A 26,079-nucleotide genomic window follows, 5' to 3' on the forward strand; every position below is an offset into this window, starting at 1 on the left:
TTTCTTTCTGTCATGAGTGCACATATTACACCGATTTTTCTTTAGTTTTGTTTTTGTTAATACAGGTTGAATTTTGCACAAGCATCTCAAAAATTTATAAGATTTTTATTATATAATGTATAAAACAGGTTTTATTTTATTATGGATTCATTTTTTTTTTTTATTTCTCTACACTTTTAAAAGTATAGAGAATACAAGATATCAAATAAATTTAAAAATCAATAATAAATATATATTACATCAATATCAAAAAAAAAAATAAATGCATTGAAAATAATATTAATATCTAAAATTTTGTAAAAGAAATTAAAAAAAAAAATAAGGATGAAAGAAAATGATAAAATAATTAAAAAGGATTTTACCTTCTCAGAATTTAACAGCAAATGGCCATTTGCTCGTATACTTCTTGGCCATTTTGAACTATAAAAAGGAAAATATTTTTTTTCAGTAAAACACAAAGACAAATCTAAATAAATAGTTTCAAATGTCGGGATTTTTGAGATGAGAATTTATAATTTGGATTATTCAGACTATGATTCTTATCTTGGTTGTTAATCATGAAATACCATCTTATGAACACCTCAAGGGAGATATTCAGTGCTTCATTGCCCTCATTGTCAATCTTGGGTTTTGCAACATGTTGGTTCAGACACCAGCTCCAACTTGACTTCTAACGTGCCCGATCACCTCCTTGAAAGGTATTAGTTACGAGTGCAAAGATGTGTTCTGCCAATCTTCAGTCTTTCTTTTTACGACACGTCAGCAAGCTTCAGCCAATGAGCTTTAGTAAACATGTAGTCACAAAGATTATAGAAGAAATTTGATGTTTAATTTTATAAAAATGTAATCAGTTTGTGAATTATATTATAGGAATTAGAAAACCAAATAACGTGTTTGTGTTTTTCTCCAAAGCAAATTATTTATTTTTCTTAAAAGATAAACAAGCTTTCGGCTTATAAAAAAGTCTTCCTTAGGTTTGACATTTTTTTTTTCTTTTCCATTGGAGATATAAAATCCCTCCCAGATAGTAGTCGGCGTAGTTGTTAATCACGATTGGTTTAAATAATATCTTCTGGTTGCGCATTATGGGTTAATAAGAAAATTATTTGCACTTGGAAAACATTGTTCCATATTTGAATTATAATATAGAAATTAAAAAGCCAAATAATGATGTGTGTTTGTGTTTTTCTCCAAAATAAATTATTTATGTTAAAGAATAAACAAATTTTCGACTTATAAAAAAGTCTTCCTTGGGTTTGGATTTGGCATTTTTATTTCTTTTTTTTTTTATGTAAATCACCTTTTCCATTGGAGCTCTTTAAGATAATTTATTTTAGAGAAAAAAAAAACACAAAAAAATTGTTATTTGACTTTTTAATTTCTATAATAGAATTCAAATATGAAACAATTTTTTTCCAAGTGAAAATACTTTTCTTATTAATAAATTGTTTTGTTTTTTTTTCGATTAACACGTGATGTTGAACAAAGAAAAAAAATGGGTTAAATATAATAATTTGTATATAATATTTTCCACAAGACATATTAAAAGAAAAAAACCAAAAAACAATACTGGGTACTTCTACTGAATTCGAACCATTCTTTATTTTTATTTTAACACTAAAACTTGTAAAATGTTAGGATCATGAATACAACCATGGCCGGATATCAGTAGAAACAGCTCCCACACCTAGTTGCATCTTTCGGCTGTCGATGAGAACTGTCAATCAAGTTGATGCTGCCATTTTGGGTGATGGACACATGACTATTAACCAAATAACCCAAGAAGGTCTCTGGAAACAATTATTCATGACCATTTGCATATGTACAAGGTGTCTGCAAGATGGATTCCCAGGTTGCTGACACCTTTCCAGAAACAAGAACAAGTCGAATACTCGAATTTGGAGTTGTGCCAAGAAGATGAGTGCAAAGTTTTTCAAAAGATGATTATACAGGATGTAACCTGGGTCTATCACTATGATCGAGAAACCAAAGCAGAGTTGATGCAATGGAAGCACTTGAACTCACCACCTACAAAGAGGCAAAGGTGCAGTTCTCTCCTTGCAAGGTCATGCTCAGTCTTCTGGGACAAAGATAGAGTAGTGATCACAGATATTCTGATTGTAATGCTTGACTTTTAAGGAAATTAAGAACTATCAAAATGAGAGCAAAATCAGCAAAAATATCCTCCTCCTGTAAATGTCGCCAGATCAAAAGCACAGTCATGTAGCTATAAAATCCCCATCGATCTCCCTACTCTCCTGACCTTGCATCCTATGACTCATTTCTTTTCAGCCATGAAGTTATTTTTGAAAGGAAAGCGGTTCCCAAATGATGCAGCATTGATCTCCCAAGTCATGTCATTGTTGGATGTCCAACCTGAGATGTTCTACAAAAATGGTCTCCAGAGCTGCATTAAATGATGAAACTCTGGGTGGTTCCTATTAGATACCGACAGCCAAAATTTTACAAAAAATTATGACTAAATTCAATTCTCTTATATAAAATTACACAACAATACAAAAAAAAAAGCAACAAAAAAATCATGAAGATATCTTGTTTGGTTTGCAAGTTATGACCATTTTAATATTCGCAAACTTGGTACAAACATATTTAAATTCCAATATGGCAAACTTGAAACCAACTGACAAAAAAGTAACTAGTAAAAATGTCAAAAAAGATGCTTTCATCATTCCTAATATAAGAAGCCAATAGAAAGTAGAAGTACCATTATATCTAATTCAATTTCATCTTTCATTTTTTAGGTGTGAAAAATGAACATTGCATTATATTCATATTAGTAAAATTGCACTGATGGACAATTTTTAAAGTATCATCAAATAAAACAGAATTAAATGACAGTAAATATGGACATGCAATATCATTCTATACATAACGATTATTTTGCCCCCTTTTTTTTTTAAACAATTTCAAGTGCAACTCATTTCATTAGAAGTCGTTAAAAATGCTGATATGTTCAATTTTGATGATTGATGAAAACCAATTTTCTTTTTTGTTGCAAACCATCTATTAGTTGGGCAGTTGTATGCCAATTTCAAAAGCAATAGGAGCCTTCTATCACATCTGAAAGTGACAGTGTTCATTGAGCTAGATTGGAGATGCACCACTGTACAACTCATGCTCTCTACCGATCCAAATTATGACAACAGGACGATTTCGAGCACCTTCAAAAAGCAAATCTGAATGGTTCAACACTTAAGGGTACATCTTAATGAAGTTTCCGGCCACAGTTATAGTCTTCGATGTGGTTTCAAGTGAGGACCACATCCTGCTACCTCACATTTTCCAAGTTGGCTTAAAAGTCAACACTAAAGTTTACCTGGATGTGCTGAAGAATGTGGTGACCCCCTGGAGCAATTAGGTGGCCGCTAGCAGACCCTGGATGTGGCAGCAGGACTCGGCGCTGGCCCACAAGTCCAAAGAGACCAAGGCTTGCCTTCAGAAGGAGTGGTATGACTTTGTACACTTCTCAAACTGCCTTCCACCTCCCCCGACCTGAACCCACTGGACTACTTAGTTTGGTCATACATCAAGAACATCACCAACATGACCTCCCACAACACCAAAGCCAGCCTGATCGCCACCATTTGCCGAGCTCCTGCTGGCACTTGAGAAAAAGGCATGCTCACAGTTTTGGAGGTGGTGATTGAGGCTAAAGTCGGCTACATTGAATAGATGTCAGCTCTACTGCATAATCAAGTATATATATATATTATTTTATGTATCTACATAAATTGATGTATTTTCAGTATTTACTTCAACAGTGCTCAATATGTAAGAAATAGTCTGTGCAAACTTAATATTATTTTTTAAAATAGAATCACATGACTTTACTATCAAAATAAAATATTGCTTTTCATCTCAATCCCAAAATGAACACTTATAGGAAAAAACAGATTTTTTTTGCCTGATGAGATCTTAGCTATTAATAACTATAGATTGAAACATTGTCATGCCAGTGTAGTTAAGTTGTCTATATAAATAAATATAACTAGCTCTATTTGTTTATTGAGTACTATTATATAAAAACCCAGTGGATATTCTCCAGATTTTATTCTATGAATACATTCTTAACCTGGACTATATACCATTTGTAAACAATTAAGATATTATAAGTATACGTATAACACACTCATATCATTTTATTTGATATATGGTATTTTGTTGAATGGAATACCAAGCAATTCATCAGAGACCCACATAAATCCATAAAAGAATGTTTTTAAATAAATAAATAAATAAGATGATACGAATGTGTTTTAAATATACTTGTGGCATTTAAAATGTTTACAAAAGAATATATATGCTCTGAAACTGCAATCCATTTTCATTGAGCTTAAATAGATCTGGCAATTTAAAAAAAAACATCTTTATTGTGTGTGTGTGTATATATATATATATATATAAAGACATAATGCTTCAAGCAAACTATTTTTTAAAACAAAAACAATGTTTTCTATCTTACCTTTCATCTTTCCATATTGCACAATGATTGTACAGGAAATATGTCAAATGGTTTGGAACCAAATCTTTTCCAGAAACACGGAGATCCACTGGATACCAATATTGAAATTCCCTTTTTAGTTTGTCAAGTGTGCTTTTTGGAATGTCTGTTTTTGGGAAAGCACTGTTCTTATAGAAAATGTAGTCCCACACTTCTGGTGTCATTTGCTCTGGCCTAAAATTGGAAAAAAATTAGAAAGCCATTTTATAATTTTATTTTTATAGAAATGTTTTTGAAATTGTCTATATTGCAAAAAAAAAAAAAAAAAAAAAAAAAATTTTTTTCTTTCTCTTTCCCCTTTTGGCTAAATTATTCAAATTTATATAATTTGGAATTTAAAAAATGAATGCATTAAACATACCCTCTGACTAAAATGGCGAAAAAAAATACTGCAAAGCCAATGTTATCTAGATATATTAATAAAATATATATTTTTTTACTGGGGGAGGGGGGGGGGTCACTGCTTATCAAGGCCCAGAGGCCACTCTAGAAAAAGGCAGATGGTGAAACAACACTGTGATGATCAGTAATGGTAGAACTTGGGTTGTGTTTGGATCATTTAAGAAGACGGTTCAACAAGATCTTATTTACATTAGACTTGAAAACTATCATGTTATAATCAGCTTGGAAGCAGTCTCATGGAATTGTGTTCCTAAATGGACAGCTCTAGAAAAGAAGCTTTGTTAGTGGAATTTTCATTTAGTTTTAGGCACAGATAGAGAGTACAGAGAAAATGTTGGCAGTGGTTGTAGCTAGATGAGTGTTTGTAGCAAATGTTTTAAGGGGGAGGAGGCAAAGATTGAAGATCCGTCAATCATCTACCATGAAAATAATGATAGACTTGCAACGTCTATTCTGTAAAGAAAAGGAAGTAGGGAGGCGAAAACGTCCTCATCCACAAGATTTCAAAGACAATTTTGTACCCTGCCGAGGCTGGAAAGGATTCTCTTAGCACTTCCTCAACAGATATGACAACAATACTCTATATTAGGACATAATTGGCTCTTATATAGGTAGAGGACTGCATAGATTTTCATATAATATCATAGAATTAAATCAGTAATTTAATGTTTCATGCAAAAACTATCATTTTTGACGAATAAAAGAAAAAAAAAACATCCACTGTTGACTTTATTACAGAGTAGAGGATTTCTTTTATAATTCATTCAGGTAGCAGGATAAACCCAACAAACTTATTGTATTATTTAGATTTCTTCAGACTATTGTTTTCATCTTGGTTGTTTTCCCCACAATTTTTCGGCCGATGTAACCTCCAGAATAGACCCAGATTTATTAAAAAAGGAAACAGACTTGGCGCGATTTATATTTCAAATTTCTAACGGCTATGTTTATTGGAGAAACAAAAAACAAAAAAACATTTTCCACCATTCACCAATAACGTCCAGTGTGTACGCACCTGAAGACTGTCAGTTACATTGGTCGAAACATTATGAGAAAAATGACCAAGATGAGAACAATAGTCTGAACAATCCAAATAATACAAAAAAGTAATTATCGATCCTCTCATGTCAAAAATATACAAACATCAAACCCAAAGTAGTTTACTAACTTGTCATTTGCTTTCTCGCTTCCCCTCACCTCTTAAAATGGTTTCGTTCAGGAACTAGAGAAAGGCAGGTGTTTTAACCGACATAAGTCCAGTTCAAACAGACAGAAGTACCTAGAAGCTAGAAGTAATGTTAAGAAAGAAATAGCGACAGCTAAAAGAGAATTTACGGAAACCACTAAAAAACGCATCAAAGCACAAAAACTAGGAACTTGTGACTTCTGGAAAATCTACAACAGCGTAGTAAATAATGGGCAATCAACAATTCCCCCACTAACCAACAATCATGAGGTTGTTTGCTCAGCAACCGAAAAGGCTAACATACTTGCCAGTAGGTTTGCCTCAAACTCCACACTGGACCCTTCCAACCACCCCTACCTGAATTTCCTATGCGGACAGACGCCACGCTAGAGGATCTGAAAATCACCCCCTGCTCAGGTGCATGCTATCATAAAAAACCTTGACACTTCAAAAGCATGTCAGCTGTGCTATTAAAAAAGTGCTCAGCCGAAGTAGCTCCAGTTCTCTCCAAACTTTACAACAAATGCCTTAATGAATCTTGCTTTTCGGGCTGTTGGAAAACTGCTTCTGTAGTACCAGTATTCAAGAATTCTGGCAAAAGAACTGACCCAATAAATTATCGCCCCATTAGCCTCCTCCCACTTTTTGCCAAAATATTTGAGACCTTAATTAACCATGCTCTAGTCCATCACCTTACAGATGCTAAACTTCTGACTGACCAACAACATGGATTTAGACAAGCCCGTTACACAGTAGACATCCTAACTGTAATCTCTGAACGTATATACCATTCACTGGACAAAGCGGGGGAGGGTAGAGCGGTAGCTCTAGATATATCTAAGGCTTTTGACAGGGTATGGCATGAGGGTCTCCTCAGGAAGATTAGATCATACGGTATCACTGGTAGAATACTTAACATAATTAAATCCTTCTTAGATAAGAGAAAAATCCAGGTTGTCCTCGACGGTCGTACATCTAAACAATATGATATAAATGCGGGAGTGCCCCAGGGGTCTATCCTTGGACCTCTACTGTTCCTGATATTCATAAATCACCTCCCCGACAAAATTGCCTCTAAGATGGGTATATATATCTATAATAGGCACAACAGGAAAACAAATGAACATATATCTAAGGAAATGGCAGAAACACTAGAGGATGACCTCCAATCAGTAGTGGAATGGGGACAAAAATGGATGGTCACGTTCAATGCCGCCAAGACTAAACTGGTTTCATTCAATAATTACAAGAAACCTTCTCTACCACCTATAGCAATGGCCAACGACTCTTTATCTGAGAGTACGTCTTTCAAGCTCCTTGGCCTAACGTTCACAGGAAACATGAGTTGGAACAATTACATCGAGGGCATTGCCAGGGCCGCTGCAAGGAAGGTGGGCTCTCTCTACCATGCTAGAAAACTACTAACACCCTAAAGTATCCTGTACCTCTATAAGACAACCATTCGCCTATGTATGGAGTATTGCTGTCATATTTGGGCCGGTGCATCGGCTACTAGTCTCTCGTTCCTTGACAAGGTTCAAGAGAGTCGCCAATCTGATAGGCTTTAAACTGGCATCTAAGCTTCAGCCTCTGTCCCATCGACGAAACGTTGCATCCCTCTGCCTGTTCTACAAGTATTTTAATGGTGAATGCTCTGATGAACTGCAAGCACTTGTGCCCCCACGACGTAGACACCCTCGAGAGACCTGACAGGCTGCAAAATCCCACCCCCACACTGTAGAGATCCCTAGATGTAAAAGACCTTTCTACTCCAGTAGTTTCTTCCCCAGAACCGCTAGACTTTGGAATTGCATTCCAGGTCACTGCTTCCCCAACTGTACTGATGTGCAGAAGTTCAAGTGCAACGTGAACCAACATCTTGCTGCCCAAATCCCTACATAGTACCCCAGTAGATGTTTCCCCTGATAGTAGCCCCCTACACCAAAGTGGCAATGTGCCTTGTTTGGGGTGAAAATGTAATAAAAAAAAAATTTTTTAATTTAAAAAAAAAAAAATGTCCATAATTTCTGGACTGTCTCTCTGTAGTCATCTTCAAATGCAATGTCAACAAATACTTGCCATAAACTGCTTCCATAAGTAATCATTCCATTCATCATTTTCAATCATTTCATAATATTCATCATTATTCAACTTTACCCTTATCTTGAAGCAACTTTTGGCATTGGAAAACAATAACTTATTAGTAAAAAAATAAAGTGAATATGACATTTCAAGTTTAACCCCACTACCATTCCTTATATGATTCAATCTCAGAGACCTCAACTTTTCCCTCTCCCATATTTTAAGATCTATTACAAACAATACAGTTAAATAGAAACAGCTACCTTACTCGTGGACAAAGAGGTAAAGTATCAGTTCCCCTAACATGCTAAACAAATGAACACAACAGATTAGATGGAATTTGTGAATTGGTGGCTTGCCACTCAGACCTAAGGTTAGTGGTAGAGTAAGTAATTATAAATTTTTAAGATTTAAATAACTTTTCAGTATGAAAAAGTATCAAAATAATTTTGGGACTAGGGATGGTCTAAAGGTCAGAATATGCAGAAATGAGGAGTCATTTTATGTTAAATTTATACGTAGAATTGATCCCTCTATTTTTTATTTATCTATTTTTTTTTTTGTTTTGCAAGATTTTGTAAGGTGTTCACAAATAATCACCTAAAAAGTAAAACCTTTTTTTTTTTTAACTGGTTGTTAGAAGTCATTTTTTTAACTTTTGTTATATATCCAACGAAGTTAATAAGAAACTTTATGTGTTGTGCTTCCTGAGCTACCAAATTCCATTTGCTTACTACAAGGAAATGATTTGTCCCCATTCAGAATACAGGTCCCATACTTATACTTGCTTGCAAGAGTTGGCAAAGTGTTCTGATTTTCTTGAGCATCTACAGCATCATACCATCAGATATATATTAAATATTCTCTACCGCAACCCTGTTCCCTCTTAAGTATATGATCTGCTTGGATTAGATCTGCTGTCTACTCACCAGAATGTAACAGTTGCTTCTGTTGCCTACAGATTATTTTATGGTCCTTGCTCCACCGCAATACTGCCCTTTGTTGTGACTGAACAGACCAGCCTGTGAGGATATACATTCACATTAGACCCTCTGCATAATCACATCGGTGTTTGCTCAAAGATGTACCGGCAATCTCCTTTTGCATTGAGCTCTACAGTCCTGAACGTGCTGCCTCAGAATTGTGTGAATGAACATGTATCACTGTCACAATGTTCCTAAGAAAAAATAGTATCTCTTGCAGGAGTCACTAGTTTATAAAAGGACAACAAAAATTTTGGATGCTCAATTATCTTTAATTTGAAGAAGGCTACTTGATTGGAGAGATTTTTTTTTTTTTTCAAAATAAAATAACATATAAACAGATTTTTTAGCATTTAATTATATACTAGCAGTTCAGCCCGCTTTGCTCAGGCTCTGTGTACTGTTCATAACTTTATGCACATATTAAAAAGTTTGATTCATGTCCAAGTAACCTACATCTAAAATTTCAAGTGTTTAGACCCCCAAATTGGCAGAGAAGTTTGGTAGAGTTTTCAAAAGTCAAATCGTTGAACTTTGATCCCTTGACAGCCAAATTTCTGTCCGAAAATCAATTAAAAAGATTTTCCCAAATCTTAATACCCCTGATGTCAAATCTCAAGTCTGTAAACTGAAAATTGACAGAGTAATTTGGTAGGGAAATGTACACACAGACAGACAATTTCACTTTATTTATTTATTTATATATATATGTATATACTAGCAGTTCAGCCCGGCTTTGCTCTGGCCTTATGTACTGTTCATAACTTGTCCTACACTTTATGTAAGATTTCAAATGTTTAGACCAAAATTTGTCTGAGTAATTTTGTAGAGACTGCAGAGGTCAATTTTTAAAACCTTGACCCCAATTTTGACCCCTTAACATTTATCATTTTAGTCTCAAATCAAAATACAAAGTTTTATCCATGTCCAAGTTACCTACATCTAAAATTTCAAGTCTTTAGACCCCAAATTGGCAGAATCTGCAAAGGTCAACTCTTTCAACTTTGACCTTTTGGCAGCCAAATCTTCCCCCCAAAACTGATTAAAATGCTTGCCGCATGTCTGAATACACATTATGTATAAATTTCAAATGTTTAGACCCAAAATTGGCTGAGTAGTTTGCTAAATACCGCAAAGGTAAAATATTTTGAACTTTGAACCCTTGTCAGCCCAAATATTTGACCCAAACCAATTAATAAGCTTGCCCTATGTCTGAATACACTTTATGTAAAATTTTAAATGTTTACACCAGAAATTGGCTGAGTAATTTGGTAGAGACCGCAGAGGTCAAATTTTTTCTAACTTTGACTCCAATTTTGACCGTTTAGCATTTATTTTTTTGGGCTCAAATCAAACTATAAAGTTTGATCCATGTCCAAGTAACCTACATCTAAAATTTCAAGTGTTTAGACTCAAAATTGGTGAAGGAGTTTGGTATAGTTTTCAAAGGTCAACTCATTGAATTTTGACAGACACATTTCTGGCCAAAACAGATTAAAGGGATTTTCCCAAATCTCAATACTCCTTATGTCAAATCTTGAGTCTGTAGACTGAAAATTAACAGAGTAATTTGGTAGGGAATGTACACAGACACACACAGACATTTTCACTTTTATAGATATATAGATATATATCATTAAGTATATATTCTGCTAATAGAATAGCTCAAACAGAACATTAAAGAACATTTTAGATATTCATATTTTTTAACTTTTCAAATTCTTTAATGACTTTAAAGAACAAAACTGCTGTCTTTGTTTGTGTGTGTATATGCAGTCAGCACCAACCCTATTCAGGGTTTAACCGGCTTCCTCCAAAGTGGGAGTATGAAATTCACAAACGGTCCCCAGTCGCATGTATATCTCTGTTAGGGGAGATGACGACATTAGGTTTTTGTAACTTTTAGCATGGAGGTGTCGACGTCCTCCTACATACAGCACCTGGACTTCCCAAATTGGTCACCCATTTTAGTAATGACCAGGCTCAACGTTGCTTAACTTCGGTGATCTGATGGGAACCGGTGTGTCAACGTGATTATGCCATATTATGTCTTTGTTTACGAGCTGATGATTTATTGCTGATGCCACAGTAAATGAAAAAGTCAATTAACAGATTTCTTTTCAATTAAATTTTGTTGATTGTGTGCCTTTCTTATAGATTTCGAAATAACTTTCTTGACAGATATTTGTGATGATTACATGAAAAGAATCTTAAACCTGTTTCAAATTACATCTACGTAGCATGCATTACAAATTAAATAAAAATTAAAATTCAACATAAGAACATTAAAAAACATATCAAATAAAATCAGATAAAAAGTTAAAAAATATATAAATTTTATTATACTTTATATTTGCTGGTCCCATCTTGCTTCCATCAACAACTCCTCCTTGGAGAAGATGAACAACGGTGTAGAACGCCATGTAAATTGTTGAATCCGACAAAGATTCAATCAAGTATTGTTGATCCCATGGCAATTTTGTTCCTGACAAAATAAAAACAAATTTACTTTTATTGAATTGAAAAAAAAATTTTTTTTTTTTTTTTTTTTAAATGTTTACGCAATGTATAATACTATATTCATAAAATTGGTCAGTATGATTTTCAAAACCTATTTTCTAGTGATGGGCCAATTCCAATATTTTTCCCAATTCCGATACAATTACTGATTCCGATTCTTCATAAATCTCTAAATATTTGACTATAGAGTTATCATTTGCCCCGATTTCTGTAAAAAAAAAAAACACATATTAAATGTGCAGATATTTTCCTAAACGTAAAATTATACTTGGAGGATAAGCTATCGATTTTAGCTTTATTGGTATGTTAAAATCAATAAATATTTATCATTTTATCATTATTACCAGCAATGGAAGATTTTGCTTTAAACAAAATCAAACAAAAGAAGACAAAAGAATTGTTTTGGCATTGGAAAATAGGCACCAATTTTTTAGATTCCGATACCGATTCCGACACCCCAATATTTTTTGAATTTTCTGATTCTGATTAATCATTCCAAAACTATTTACAATACAATATTACTACTACACTAATGGCATGTGCTGGCAACTTGTTCTTTTTTTTTTAATGTTTACGCAATGTATGGTACCATATTCATAAAATTGGTCAGTGTGATTTACTACACTAATTCCATTCATGACATGTGCTGGCAACTTGTTCCAGTGATTAAATACCATCTCTTGGTAAAAAAATCTCAATGTTTATTAAGAGCAAGTGAGTAAATTTCTTGTCCTTTTTGAAATAATAAAAAAAATCAGAATCTGGTAAACCTTGGAAGTAGTGTTGTGCCGATGAATCGGAATCGGGAATCGGTTAAATCGGTAATTTTCGGTGAATCGGAATCGGCATCGGAATCGGAAAAATTTGTGTATAATTTCCGATTCCAAAATCGATTCTTTGAATATTTTTCAAAAGTTAATTTTCAATTGCTTGTACCGATTATAAATATTTATTTCTTTTAAACTATTAGTAAAACTAAACTCTATAGATCTACGTACTCGTTATAGAATGAAGTTCTCATAACAAAATCACGTAATTTCATTAAATAGTTTTTGTTTTACGCTCCCTTGACTAATTATCGCAGTTTTTTTAGGAAGATTCCGAATTTCCCAAATCGTTTTTACGGCATAAAATAAAAACTATTTGATGAAATTATGTGATTTTTTTATGAGAACTTCATTCCATAACGAGTACGTAGAATATATATATATTTTTATTTTTCGTTTTTTAACATAGTGTAAACTGTACAAGCACCCTTTTTTAATGCGTGAAGACAGTTTAGAGCTTCATCCTAGATCTAAAAATAATTTGGTTTTTAGTGGGTTTACAAATATTGTCCAAAAGTAGAATTTCAATGAGGGGCGACTTTTAAATGTAAATATAATTTCTTTTTCAATCTGAAAAATTTCTAAATGTTTTCTCTTTATCTATTTTATCCAGACTTTGATAAATTCATTGTGAGATATTCACGTATATTTTTAACTTTTCCGAAACCCGAGAAAAATGCGACGGTGTCAGACAATGTGGTTCCAGGAAAATAAAATAAAACTCTATTCGTTTGAAATTTTTTCATATTAAACTCCTTGAGAAATTTGGCAAGTGGGTGTGAAAAAGTATTGTTGTCGAAACCAACGGCATCGAAGGTGTTAATTACCCCATAATACTTTCAACTCAACTTTTGAGTGAGATTGGCGGGGTTCAGCGAGGCCTCCGTGTGATATATATATATATATATATATATATATATCACGGAGGCCTCGGCTTCAGACGGCATTGGCGCCGTCGTAGCAATCCTTAAGTATAAACATAAACAATACCGGCAGAATCAAAGAAAATCACACTGGAAGCATATTTCAAATTAAATCAAAGGCCAAGCCTTTTCACAATTTTGCCCATTCCTTGTTGGCCCCCCCGATTTATCGGAGAGGGACTATAGTTTTCAGTGGCGTTCGTCCGTCCGTTCGTCCGGATGATTCCCGGATAACCGTCCATTACTTTTTTCTGAAATTTTGCCACAAGTTGTACTCCAATACGTAGATGTGCACAACATCGAGTTTTTTTTTAAGAAAACTCTCGTTGCTCCCCCAGGGGCTGAAAAGGGGTCAAAAGTGCCCAAAATGGCAAAAATGACACTTTTGGCCCCATAACTTTTTTCCCGTCCATTAGATTTTACTGAAACTTGTCCAAAATGTGAAGGCAATTGTTGCAAATGTAAATTCAGTATCGCTGACCCTGGCAAAACTCTGGTTTGCGCCCCCCGGGAACTTTTAGGGCTAAAAACCACCCCTTTTTTAGGCTCTTTTTTCATATTTGTCTAAAATGTGATTATGTATCTCTATTTAGTGTTTTTTTTATGGTGCTGAACTCAAATTTACATGTCTTAAGGCCTGAAACATAGCCGTTTGTCCATTTTTACAAGTAATCAGCTCCCTCATGGGGGCAAAAGAGGTAAAAAATACCTCAAAATGACTCTAAATAGACAAAATTGACATATTTTTCAGAATAACTTTTCATCCATTCATTAGATTTTTCTGAAACTTGGCAAAACCATGGGCATACCTGATATACACCTGATGGAAGTATCACTGACCCTGGGAAAAATCAGAGTCACAAGCCCTGGAGGTTTTAGGGCTAATATTGGGTGTGGAGCAAAAGTTGAACTGAAAACTTTTGAAAATTTTTTTTTCACTCAAAATTGTTTTTTTATCAGTTATGTATCACTTTTTTTATCACTTTATTCCATCCCCCCTCCTCACATAGAGGGGGACCATGCATGCACGGCTTGTTATATTTGTCAATACCGATTGCCGAGTGAGGGAGCAGCAAACATACCGACAAAACCCAACACTTTTATATTCTACTTTTCATTTAATTAGCAATAATGTTTGATATTATTTTTCTGGGCAAAATATTTCTTTAATTTTAGACAATTATTTCGCTACTTTGAAAATAAACTGCATTCTTCTAAAGGTTACCTAGCGAATTTTCGCAAAGTTTCAATTTTTTTTTGTTTATTTTACGCATATAAAATAAGTTTAGATCTTCTTTAGTTTTACTAATAGTTTAAAAGAAAGAAATATTTATAATCGGTACAAACAATTGAAAATGAACTTTTTAAAAATATTAAAAGAATCGATTTGGGAATCGGAAATTAGGCACAAATTTTTCCGATTCCAATACCGATTCCCCCAAAATTACCGATTTATCCGATTCCCGATTCCGATTAATCGACACAACACTAATATAAAACGATTAGGAATTTAAAATAGACGGTCAGTTTCACAAATAAATATAACGTAACATGAGCTGTAGTGTGTTACCAATTTTAAATTATGTGCGCTTATTGGGGATAGGGTGTCTACTTTTTAAGCGATTACACATGGTTTTACAACGTTGCAAACCGAACTTAATTTAGTGGGAAACACTTTAGTTAATATCCATAAAGAATTAGGATGGCCAGAAATGATGATCATTTTACGTTAAATTTATATTCGAAACTGATCTTACACTCTAAATTCTAAATGATCGCTTTTCTTTCCGCCAATTAAAAAAATGTTCTAACACGTAATCTATAAAAGTAATATTTCATTTTGGAATAGGGATTTAGCTGCGAGAGAAAGCACAGAAAGCTCACGCAATCTCACGTTAAAAATGGTTTTCATAATAATAATATTATTATTTAGAAATTTGTTCGTAACAATGAGATGTGGCTTTGCTAAGTGGCGTTGTTAAATATATTGTTCTTACATCGTTTTCTTATTTTGCCTACCAATCTTCGAATATTTTCCACTATTCATGTAAGTAGCATGTTCTACAGTAAATACGAACTGGTACAATATAGCTTTGTTTTAAAATCAAAATAAATGTTTTGTTGTGTTACAATTTTTAATCAATTACAAGGCAAACATTTGAGATAAAATATACGCGGACATTAACCAGGGGTTTATGTAATAATTTGAAAATTTACGAAAAAACAAACAAAAAAATCTCTAATTAAATATGTATAAATTTTACAAGAATCGGAATCGGAATCGGGAATCGGATCGGAATCGGAAATTTTGAACGGAATCGGAATCGGGAAAAATTTTGGCATCGTCCCATCACTGCTTGGAAGTGATCCAATACTGGAAGAGCAAAATCTTGACCCCCCCCCTCCCCACCTTTTTTTTTTTTTTTTTTAATTTTCTGATCAGTTTATCAAGCTGGGAATGGGGTATCCTATTGGATGCCAGACATTCACACACCATCTCATATATCCCAGAGAGATCTTTTTATAATTCTAACCATCCCTTTAAGCGTAATCGTTTGGATCTCTTGAATATATATTTGCCAGGTAGTTTTTTTTAATTCCTTTTGCTGAGTACAGTTGCTTTTATAATTACTGGAATCCAGTATGCAATATATATATTAGAATGTCCGCAATAAAAAGGAATGACATATTCATATTATTTGGATTTTTTGAATTACTGTTTTCACCTTGAGTGTTATTTTTACTAAGTTTCAGTCAATGTAACCTCCTACCTTCTTTAAGTGTATCTTGTTAAACTCTGGAATCTTTCTGTCGAACTCGGGACTCTGCACAGAAATGGAGTTTGGCAGAAAGATTCAGGAGTTCTAACAAAATAGACCTGAAAAGATTGGAGATTACATTGACTGAAACGTAGTGAAAATTACACTCAAGATGAGAGCAGTAGAAGTTGAAACCTAATTACAGGAGACGAAACGGGACATATTCTTTCTAAGCGAAACTGTCATAGGGCCAACCACTTTCCTAGAGGAGTTCATAATTAAAGTATACTCTAACTTAACATCTAAATCTGATCACCAAGATCGCATGGGCATGGAATATGTGCCTACATTAAAGATGGTTTTCCGTGTCGTAGAAGAGAAGACCCTAATTTACCTTATATGTGCTCCCCGGTTGCACTTGCTTACACCACCGCATTTATATTTGCCCTCTATCGCCTCCCCCCTCCCCCACAACAGCGGAGTTATTATCTTTAAGATTATATCTGAGAAAATTGACCACATCCTGTCTGCTCATCCTCCGGCTAACATTCACATTTGTGGCAGCTTCAATGTCCACAATGTGGAATGGCTGACCCACTCAAACAAGACAGATGATGAGGGGAGGTTCTGTCATGATTTCACCATTGCTTATGACCTCACTCAAATTGTTCAGGAACCCACCAGTGTGCCTGATACTACCGGACAGTATGCAAGCCTTCTAGACCTTTTTCTCTTAACTTCCCCTGAGCTATGTTCATATTCCATTCTATCCCCTCTGGGATCTTTCGACCACTCGGTTGTATCAGTTAAGATAAAAATGAAATGTAAGAAGTCTTCAGACGTACCCCTTCATCGTACAGTATATCGATACTCTATGGCTGACTGGGATAGCTTCCATACATTTATATCTGATCTACTTCTGCATTCCATGTTTAAAAACGATGTGTCCTCTATAGTATCAGACCTGACCGAATGGTTAATAGTAGGCATAGACCGATTCATATCATCCAAGAAATTCCAACAAAAACCTAACAGACAGCCATGGTTCTCTCCAGAATATGCTACTGCCATCGCGCACAGAAATCACTTTTTCCATAGCTACCAACATAATAGATGTACTGAGATTAAAGCTGCTTTCAGGACTGCCAGCAACCACTGTAAAAGAGTAATAAAAAATACAAGAGAGCTATATGCTCAGCCAATTAAATCCAAAGTAGCTGAGCAGCGGCTTGGTTCCCACCAGTTTTGGCAAATAGCAAATAGGACCCTTAACAGAAGTATGCGTTCTATCCCAACCATCATCAATGGACTTGAAGTCATCTCGTCAGCATCAGACAAGGCCAAACTATTTGCCAAGAACTTTGCAGCTAATTCTATGCTATTCTCTATCCATATTAAATAAAGTAGTAGTCAACCAGCTCAGCAGAAATAACCTTCTCAGTTACATGCAATATGGTTTCCGTTCTGCTAGATCTACAGCAGATGTGCTAACGGTTATATCTCATAGGATTAGCAAATCTCTCGACAAAGGCTTCCTTTCTAGGGCAATTGCTCTTGACATATCAAAGGCCTTTGATAAGGTATGGCTTGAAGGCCTACTTCACAAGATTTCCAGCTACGGTATAACTGGAAATGTTTTCTCAATTATTAAATCATTTCTCTCTGATAGGCTCATAAGAGTAGTGGTTGATGGGCAGAAATCAGAGACCCACAGTATTAATGCTGGAGTCCCTCAGGGGTCCACCCTGGGCCCAACTCTCTTCCTGATCTACATCAATGATCTCCCAAAGCGCATACTTAAATAATTCGTCAACATCTATGCTGATGACACGACCATCTATGGCAACACTTCAAAGGCTGTAAATGACAAAGTTCTCTCTAATTCTCTCTCCTCTGATCTTGAGCGCGTGGTACAGTGGGTGAAGAGATGGCTGGTTACCTTTAATGCATCTAAAACCAAGTTCCTATCTTTACATCATCAACGCTCTGATTCCATCTGGCATCAACTGAAATGGATGGCTCTCGTCTTGGGGAGGCTCCATGTTTTGATAAGCTTCTGAGATTGACCTTTACTCCTGATCTAAAATGGAACAAGTACATCAATTCTGTTGCCAAGGTCGCTGGAAAAATGGTGGGATCCTTCTTCCGCTCCAGAAGATATATCACTACTGATGCAATTCTCTATCTATATAAAAGGCAAGTACGTCCAAGGATGGAGTACTGCTGCCACATCTGGGCAGGAGCTGCTAAAAACAACCTATCCTGCCTTGACAGAGTACAAAATAGACTTCGTAGCTTAGTGGGGGATGCCCTTTTCTCTTCCCTGCAACCTCTCTCCCACAGAAGAAACGTTGCCTGTCTTTGTTTTATCGTTATATCCATGACAGGTACTCGTCTGAGCTCCAATCTCTGGTCCCGCCTCGCCAATCTTTCACGAAAAACACCTGTCTAGCTAAAACCACTGTCAATAATTTTCCTCACTCTTTATCTGTGCCTAAATCAAAACATAGATTCCATGAACAAAGCTGCTTTCTTAGAAGTGCATGCCTGTGGAACTCTGCCGTTTGCCTGTTTCCCACCTGACTACAACTTGGATGTCTTCAAGTCCAACATAAACAAGTTCCTGATAAACCACCCCCTTAAGTAAGACACTTTATCAAATCTCCAATACTAACGATTAATACGATATTATCCCATTGCTTACTGTACACACAATAACCCTTATCCCTGAGTGGCCTCCGGGCCTGGTGACTACCATGTAAAAAAAAAAAAAAAAAAAAAAGAAAATACAAATAATACATCCTCATCTCAAAAGTTTAGAAGCATAATATCAAATTCATATTGTTGGTTATATTTAAAATGGCGAACTATCACAAAATTGATTAATGATTCAAAGAATTTAGCTAAGAGCATTTTCTTTATAGCAGAGATAAGGTGTCAGGGCGATTAATCGGAATCAGAAAAATCAGAGTTTTTTGGGGTATCAGAATCAGGAAAATTTTAGCCTATTTTCCGATGCCAAAACTGATTCCTTTAATTATTTGTTTTATTTTATTTTGTTTTTATAAAACGTCCTCCATTGCTTGTAGTAATAATAAAATAATAAATATTTATTGATTTAAACTTCCGGTAAGACTAAAATCACTGGACCACACCCCCAAAAGTGCGTGTTTCAAGTTTGAGAAAATACATGCACATTTAAGATGTGTGTTTTACAGTAATCTGGACAAAACTTTATAGTAAAATATTTAGAGATTTATGAAGAATCAGAATCAGTAATTGTATCGGAATCGGGTAAAAATATTGGAATCGTCCCATCACTAGTTCATATACTTTGGTAGTGTTCAGTTTATTTATGATAGTTAGGGCATGGGAAGAAGTGGTAATCAGTTTCCACTCATAGCAAAAAATTAGGGAGGGTGTGCTTTGTAGAGTCCAAGATGGAGTCCAGAGTAAACCACTAAGCAAGTAATTCAGCCTTATCCATTTACCTGGAATGACTTCATGGTGGTAAGATAAAGGGCAAATTCTTTATTCTTCATTACTCACTACACTGTTATAGATTTTCTTAAATTCCTCATTTCTGTGATGCAATTTCTAATCATCTCAATTCATCTACTCTCAGTCTACAGTAGTTTCTTCACGGTACAAATTTTTGCTTCTTCCCCACACCCCCAGCTTTCTTTTAATTTTCTTATTTTGTTCTAGCTGTGGATGGGGCATTTTACCAGATGCCAGAAATTCATTCCCTATCTCAGACATTCTAACTGAGAAATTTTAATATTCTAACCATCCCTTTACATGCAATCGTTTGTATCTCTTTTCCACTTGGTTCACTGGGTATATTTGCCAGGTAGTTTTCTGGAATTCTTTTTCAGTAGTCCGGTTGCTCGTATAATTACTATAATGATAAAGATCTTCCTAAGATTCCAATTTCTTCTCATGTCACACATAAGACATTGGTATTTTGTTATTTTTCCCCTCTCAGCTCTGTTTAACTCTGCATCATTGTGACACTAACTTCTACTAAGGTTGCTTCTTTCTCCTTGTTCCATATCACTATGTTAGGTTTAATGACTCCATTTTCTGTAGCTGTAGGGATCGCATAGTCTATAGTGGATGGTGTAGGACTTATTTCCAACTGTTTCTTCTGGTAAACATGTTCACAGGACTTGCCTATTTGCAGTCAACTTATAGTGGTTGAAACAGTGAAATGTTTGCTGCATATGTACAATAACAGTTGCATACAGATCGAAGTGAATTTGATGGGGAGAGTGTGGCTAACTACTGAATTTCCACTAAGGAACAAATCTCATTTATAAAACTCACTATGTTTGCTTGTCTGTCTCTCTATTTTTTTCAAACTTTATCTTCTGAGATGAAAGGTTGCAGAGCGGTATGGAGTGGTTCAAATGATTGCATTTTTTATAGACCATTTTTTTTTATATAGGTCTTTACCCAGTTAAAATAAAAAGATGTCAAAAAAGGATGTCAAAATTGAAATTAAAATTTGCCAAGCTTAAATCGGCTTAAACTGCTCTTCTACACGTGCATATGTACATACATTTATACATTAATGTTAGTTTATTTTTAGCTATTTTATATCCGACTGAAGATGGTCACACAGCAATGTTTCAGGCTAGAACACTACAAATTTTGCTTTCAGTTTCAAATTCAATTCTAGCTAATGGTATCCAAGTCATAACTTTGTTTTTAACTTTTGAAATCACAACTATATATTGGGTACAATATCATATGTATTAATTGATAGAGAATTGACTCTATAATAATATATATGAAATCTGGATAATTAAAATATCATATTTAAGCCTATTTTACGACCGGGAAACACTGGGAGCTCCCCACTATAGTTTCTACACTTGCTTTGATCTATTCAGTTATCTCCCCTGCATACTGTTCAGTAAGGAAATAAAAAATTTTATTCCAAGGTGCATCTCTGAGTGATTCCAGATAAACATGTTGGTAATATCTTGTTTTGAGTAATGACACCTCTGAGGTTTGAGAGGAGATAATAATTAAAAATTGTTACAAGGTGATGAAAATTCTCGAGTGAGCTATTTGATTTTGGAAAAATTCATTTTAAAGCTAAGTTTATTTATTATTACTTTTAGTATTTTGTCTTCTATGATTGGGTGATCTCATTTTTTTTTGTTTTTGTTTTTTTTTTAAATTGGTGTGAAAGGTGATAATATTCGTACAAATGCATATTGTTTAATCAATTGCGATATAACTCCAAAGACATCTCTGTTTGTGAACTTTAACTTTAACGTCCATTTTACATGTTGGCATGTGTTGGACAGCTTTAAGAAATTGACTTTCAAACTGACCTATCTCTGACTAAGTCTTTATCTATCCTTCTTTAGATCAAGTTCATCTGCATCATGTCTTTCCCTGCCAACTAACCATGCTACTTCAACTGGTGTACATCTACTAACTCAAGACCTCTCATCCATTCTTTCAACCTTTTCTTTTTTTCAACATATTTCATTTTTTGTCCATTTTAATTACTAGCATATATATTGAACGGTTTTTAGAAAATTGATTTCCAAGCTAACCTATTTCTGGCCAGGTATTTACTATCACTTCGTCCCATGTTCTCTTTGGCCTTTCTTTTGTGAACTGACCCTGCTACCTCAACTGTTCTATATCTATTAATGCAAATACTCTCATCCATTCTTTCATCATCATATGCAGTTTAACATCTGTTTTACATGCTGGCATGTGTTGGACAACTTTTAGAAATTGATTTCCAAATTAACCAACCATTTTTTTTTTTTAATCAATCTGGCAATGAAAAAATAGATAACACAATAAAACCTATTCAAACAATAAATCATCTGTTTCTTCTTCACTTCTCACTGAAATTTATTTTTTAATTACTATTTTTTGTTTTTCTTGAATTCATCTCAAACAAGGTACATTGCCACTGAGAGGTAAGAGCCTATCGTGGATTAGGAGCCATATTAATAGGAAAATTCTAAGTGGAAAGTTGTGCAGCAGAGATGTTTGTTCACATTACATTTAAATTTCCGCATGTTGATACAATAAAAAAAACTGGTCAAGAAGGGAATACGGTACTTCTGCATTTATCAACCTATAATTTTCACGAAGTTACTCAGTTGTGTCTAGAAGATGATAGAAATAACCGGAAATGGCTGGCTGAGCCTTCCTTAACTGTTAAACCACTACAAGCAAATGATAATGGTAAACAGATAGACATGGAAATACAAAAAAAGATAACATAAATTTAATGAAGAAATACTTTTTTTGCTTGTAAGAAAAATTGTTTTTGATAAATGTTTTATTTAGATTTTTTTTTTTTTTTTTTTTTTAGTTTTGATCAAAAGTTTTATTCAAAAACTTTTAAGGAAGAAAGTTTTTTGTGTAATTTTTTTTTTATTGTATGAAAACAGATAAAAAATAATAATGGAAGAAAAGTTGTAAGGAAAGCTTTATTTTATATATATTTTTTAAGAAATGTTTCTTTTTTATGTTATTGTTTGGTGGTTGAGGCAGGAATCTGTTAGGTCAGGAAATATTTCCTTTCTCTCCAACAGTAAATTAGTAACATTGTTTTCTATTTTTTTTTTTTCTTTTTTGGCTTTGTGAATAATTTAATTTTTCATTTAATTTTCTTCCAATTCATATATGTAAAAACATACATCTGTTTACATTCTTATTGGCTAAAGTCAGAGCATTTGATATTGCTTTCTCATTGGTTATTTGTTTCTACCATTGAGATCGACCTAAGTGTTCCTCACATCACATTGCGATTGGCTGTTTCCAGATATTCCCATCATCTTCCAGGCACACCCGAGTAACTTTGTAGAAATCATGGGTCAGTAAATACAGAAGTACCAGGAATACTAAATGCTAGAAGTTTGAGGAAAGCTATTATAGAAAGCCTTCTGGCATTTTGGGAGATCTCAACGGTGAAAGAGTAGGCTTTTCCTGATTGTCAGCTTAGTCAAGGGTATTTACATTAAGGAGGCATCAGAAAAACTAGTTCATCAGAGCATATATCTTATATCTAAAACTGTTGATCATTCTTATATTATTTCTCTCTATGCAACACATATCCTCAACCCTCATCGCTCAGGTTTCATTTCCATACATCATCACACTGTATATACATGCCTCACTTGGTTTCCTTGGTTGATATATGGACACATTTTACTTGTGCTAAAAAGTTTGGTATAACTGGATTTATGGATGATACTAAAGATTTATACAGAACCAAATCCCATAGTCTGTAATAACCTTTGTTATTTCACAGCTGGATTTCACATTTAACAGCTGAATCAGATTATGAAATGTCATGCTTTAATCATGTAATAATAAATGCAACAAAACAATCATCACTGAAAGATCTTAACATAGATCAGATAATGACAGAAAATCTGACCTTTTGTTTGATCAAATTATTAACTACTTGCCGAGTCGTTATTCAGAAACTCATTCTTAAGATGGTGACGAGAGGGTGTTTTGTAACTATTCTGTCCTTTCACTGAACAGTTTAATAAGCAAAAGATAACATAAAACTTGGAAACTATAAAATATGGTATCTTCATTGCATAAGCACCCATTTTTTTTTTTTAAATTAGCATTATTATTTTGAATATAATTTTGTGTATTTTTCTGTGAAGTCTTCAGATGTTTGTTTTTTTCAGACATGCTTTTCAATATATATTTATATATTTTTTTCAGCTAAAATCTTTGTTTTTTTGTTTACTTTTTGTTAAATTTTTAATCATTATTTTTTTTTCACTAGCTGTGAAAATATACCTAATTCCTTTTTTAAAATGTATTTATAATATTAGACTAATAGCAGGTCAAACAATGAATATCCATACTTTATAATAACTATTTTCAAATGATAATGCGAAAATGTTTACTACATTAGATATGCAAGTGGTCAATGGCAGAAAGGCTGAAATTGAGATGAATGCCCAAACCCTGAAATCCACAAAGTAGGTAAAAATTAATATTTTCAGTTTTCAGAAAGAATTGTTATAATGGACAAAATTAAGAATAGGGTGAAAGATAAAAAAGAAACATGAAAAAAAGATGAAGTAAGAGGAAGGAAAAATGAGAAATTGAAATAAAATTCAGCCAAGTTAGAACTTAAAGCTCTACATATTTACAGCCTTTTGTTATTAAAAAAAAAAAAAGCTTATTTTGACAAAAAGGAGGGGACTTTGATTTCACTCCAGATAGGGCATGAAGCAACCTAATGCAAGAAGCTTAAAAAAAATTTTCAAAATCAACAACTAACCAACAATAAATATTATATGAATAGATTCCAACTTAGAAAACAGTAATTCTTCTCTTGTCAGAAACATTGGTTATGGAATATGAGAATTAAAGGACAAAATAAGGGAAGTGAAAGTTACGAGGTCGCCGAAAGTAAACCCAACATTCACTTTCTACTCTCCTAAAAATCTGCTTTTTCTGAATTATAAATAAAGCAGAATTCTGTTTCTGAATTTTTTGGAAATGAGGATTGATAATTCATATTATTTGGATTATACAGACTATTGTTCTCATCTTGAGTGTCATTTTCATGTTTTGGCCAACAGAACTTCTGACTTTCTTATTAATCTTGTTGAATCTTTCCAGATTTTGTCAAGGTTCACCTGAAGAAGATCAGAGGTTACATCAGCCAAAACGTGAAAATAATACTCAAGATGAGAACAGTAGTTTGAATAATCTAAATTCTGCTAAAAAGTGAAGGACTTGTATCCAGGCTATGTGAAATGCAACTTACCTAATCCGTATGAACGAGAACAGGCATGTTCTTTGAGCCAATTTAGGGTTGCAATGAAATTTTGTCTTACTTCATTATGGAAAACTTCAACATTTTCTAAAGCTTTTTCAGTTATTTCTTTCCACTGGGGTTCACCATAATCCAAATACCTAAACGAGTAAAAATAGACAAAGAAATTAAAAATTGAAATTACATGAATAGGCGTAATGGACAAAGAGCTGCAATTTGAAACTAAAGCACAACAAACTGAACTGTATCGGTAAAAAGTCATATATTAAAAGAGACAGAAAACCAAGAGGCCAGTATAAAAATTCAGATAGATTGCAGTGTTACTGATCCAGAGTCACAAGCAATTCAAATAAATTATTCCATAAAGAAAAATGAATCTTTAGTAACTCAAAAATGGATGCCATTTTTTTTTTATTCATAAAAGATTAATTTGGGGCCCATGGCGCAAGTGGATAGAAACGTTGAATCTCTACGGTTCAAGGTGAGAATTGTCTGAAGGTAGTGGTTTCAATCCTACCCAACGCAAGCCCAAGGCTTACTTGGCCAAAACGGGGGTGAGACAACAACAACTATGGGTAGCAGTAATTGCTGAGGATGCAGCTAGGAGATTCGGAATTCCTATCCCATCGCGGTTACTACCTGATGAAGGCCTGAGGAATAGTTGGCCAAAACGTTGTAAAAACAACAGCTAAGTAAGATGAGGATAATAGTCCACAAAAAATAAATAAATAAATAAAAATAATAAATAATACTCATCTCAATAATGAATCCCAATTAAAAAATTATATAAAAGATTAAGTAAAATAACTTTCAGGAAAGTTTTTAAAAAAAAAAAAAAAATTGCTTTTTCCTTTAAAAAAAAATTATCCAGTTTTCTGAAATTTTCAAATGTAACCTTACAAAATAATGCTTTCAAAAGGTGTGACTAACTCATATAAAATTTTTGGGGGCCAAGATCAAAGTGTAGTATCTGTTCTGATGTTACACTTCAATTTTTTTGTTCTCAGTTAGTGGAGGAGAAATGCTTCACAACTTTAATTTTTGTTCCTTTCTCCACATTAAAAAACGATCCTGGTGT

General features: G+C 34.0%; 1 protein-coding gene and 1 pseudogene across 2 annotated transcripts in view; both read right to left on the reverse strand.

Moving 5' to 3' along the window:
- LOC145268233 (leucine--tRNA ligase, cytoplasmic-like) overlaps window positions 1-26,079 on the reverse strand; it is a 310,979-nt gene that overhangs the window by 140,650 nt on the left and 144,250 nt on the right. For both annotated transcript variants that reach the window (XM_080123554.1, XM_080123555.1), the window contains exons 17-20: window positions 24,993-25,141; window positions 11,522-11,660; window positions 4,484-4,696; window positions 363-420 (exon numbers count right to left, since the gene is read on the reverse strand). In XM_080123554.1, the coding sequence (XP_079979680.1) occupies window positions 363-420; window positions 4,484-4,696; window positions 11,522-11,660; window positions 24,993-25,141 (559 nt within the window). The remainder of the gene's footprint in view (window positions 1-362; window positions 421-4,483; window positions 4,697-11,521; window positions 11,661-24,992; window positions 25,142-26,079) is intronic.
- LOC145268452 (5S ribosomal RNA) lies at window positions 11,104-11,222 on the reverse strand (annotated as a pseudogene).

Source organism: Euprymna scolopes, chromosome 43, assembly GCF_053919585.1.
Source record: "Euprymna scolopes isolate OS-2025 chromosome 43, ASM5391958v1, whole genome shotgun sequence".
Taxonomy (NCBI): Eukaryota; Metazoa; Mollusca; class Cephalopoda; order Sepiida; family Sepiolidae; genus Euprymna; species Euprymna scolopes.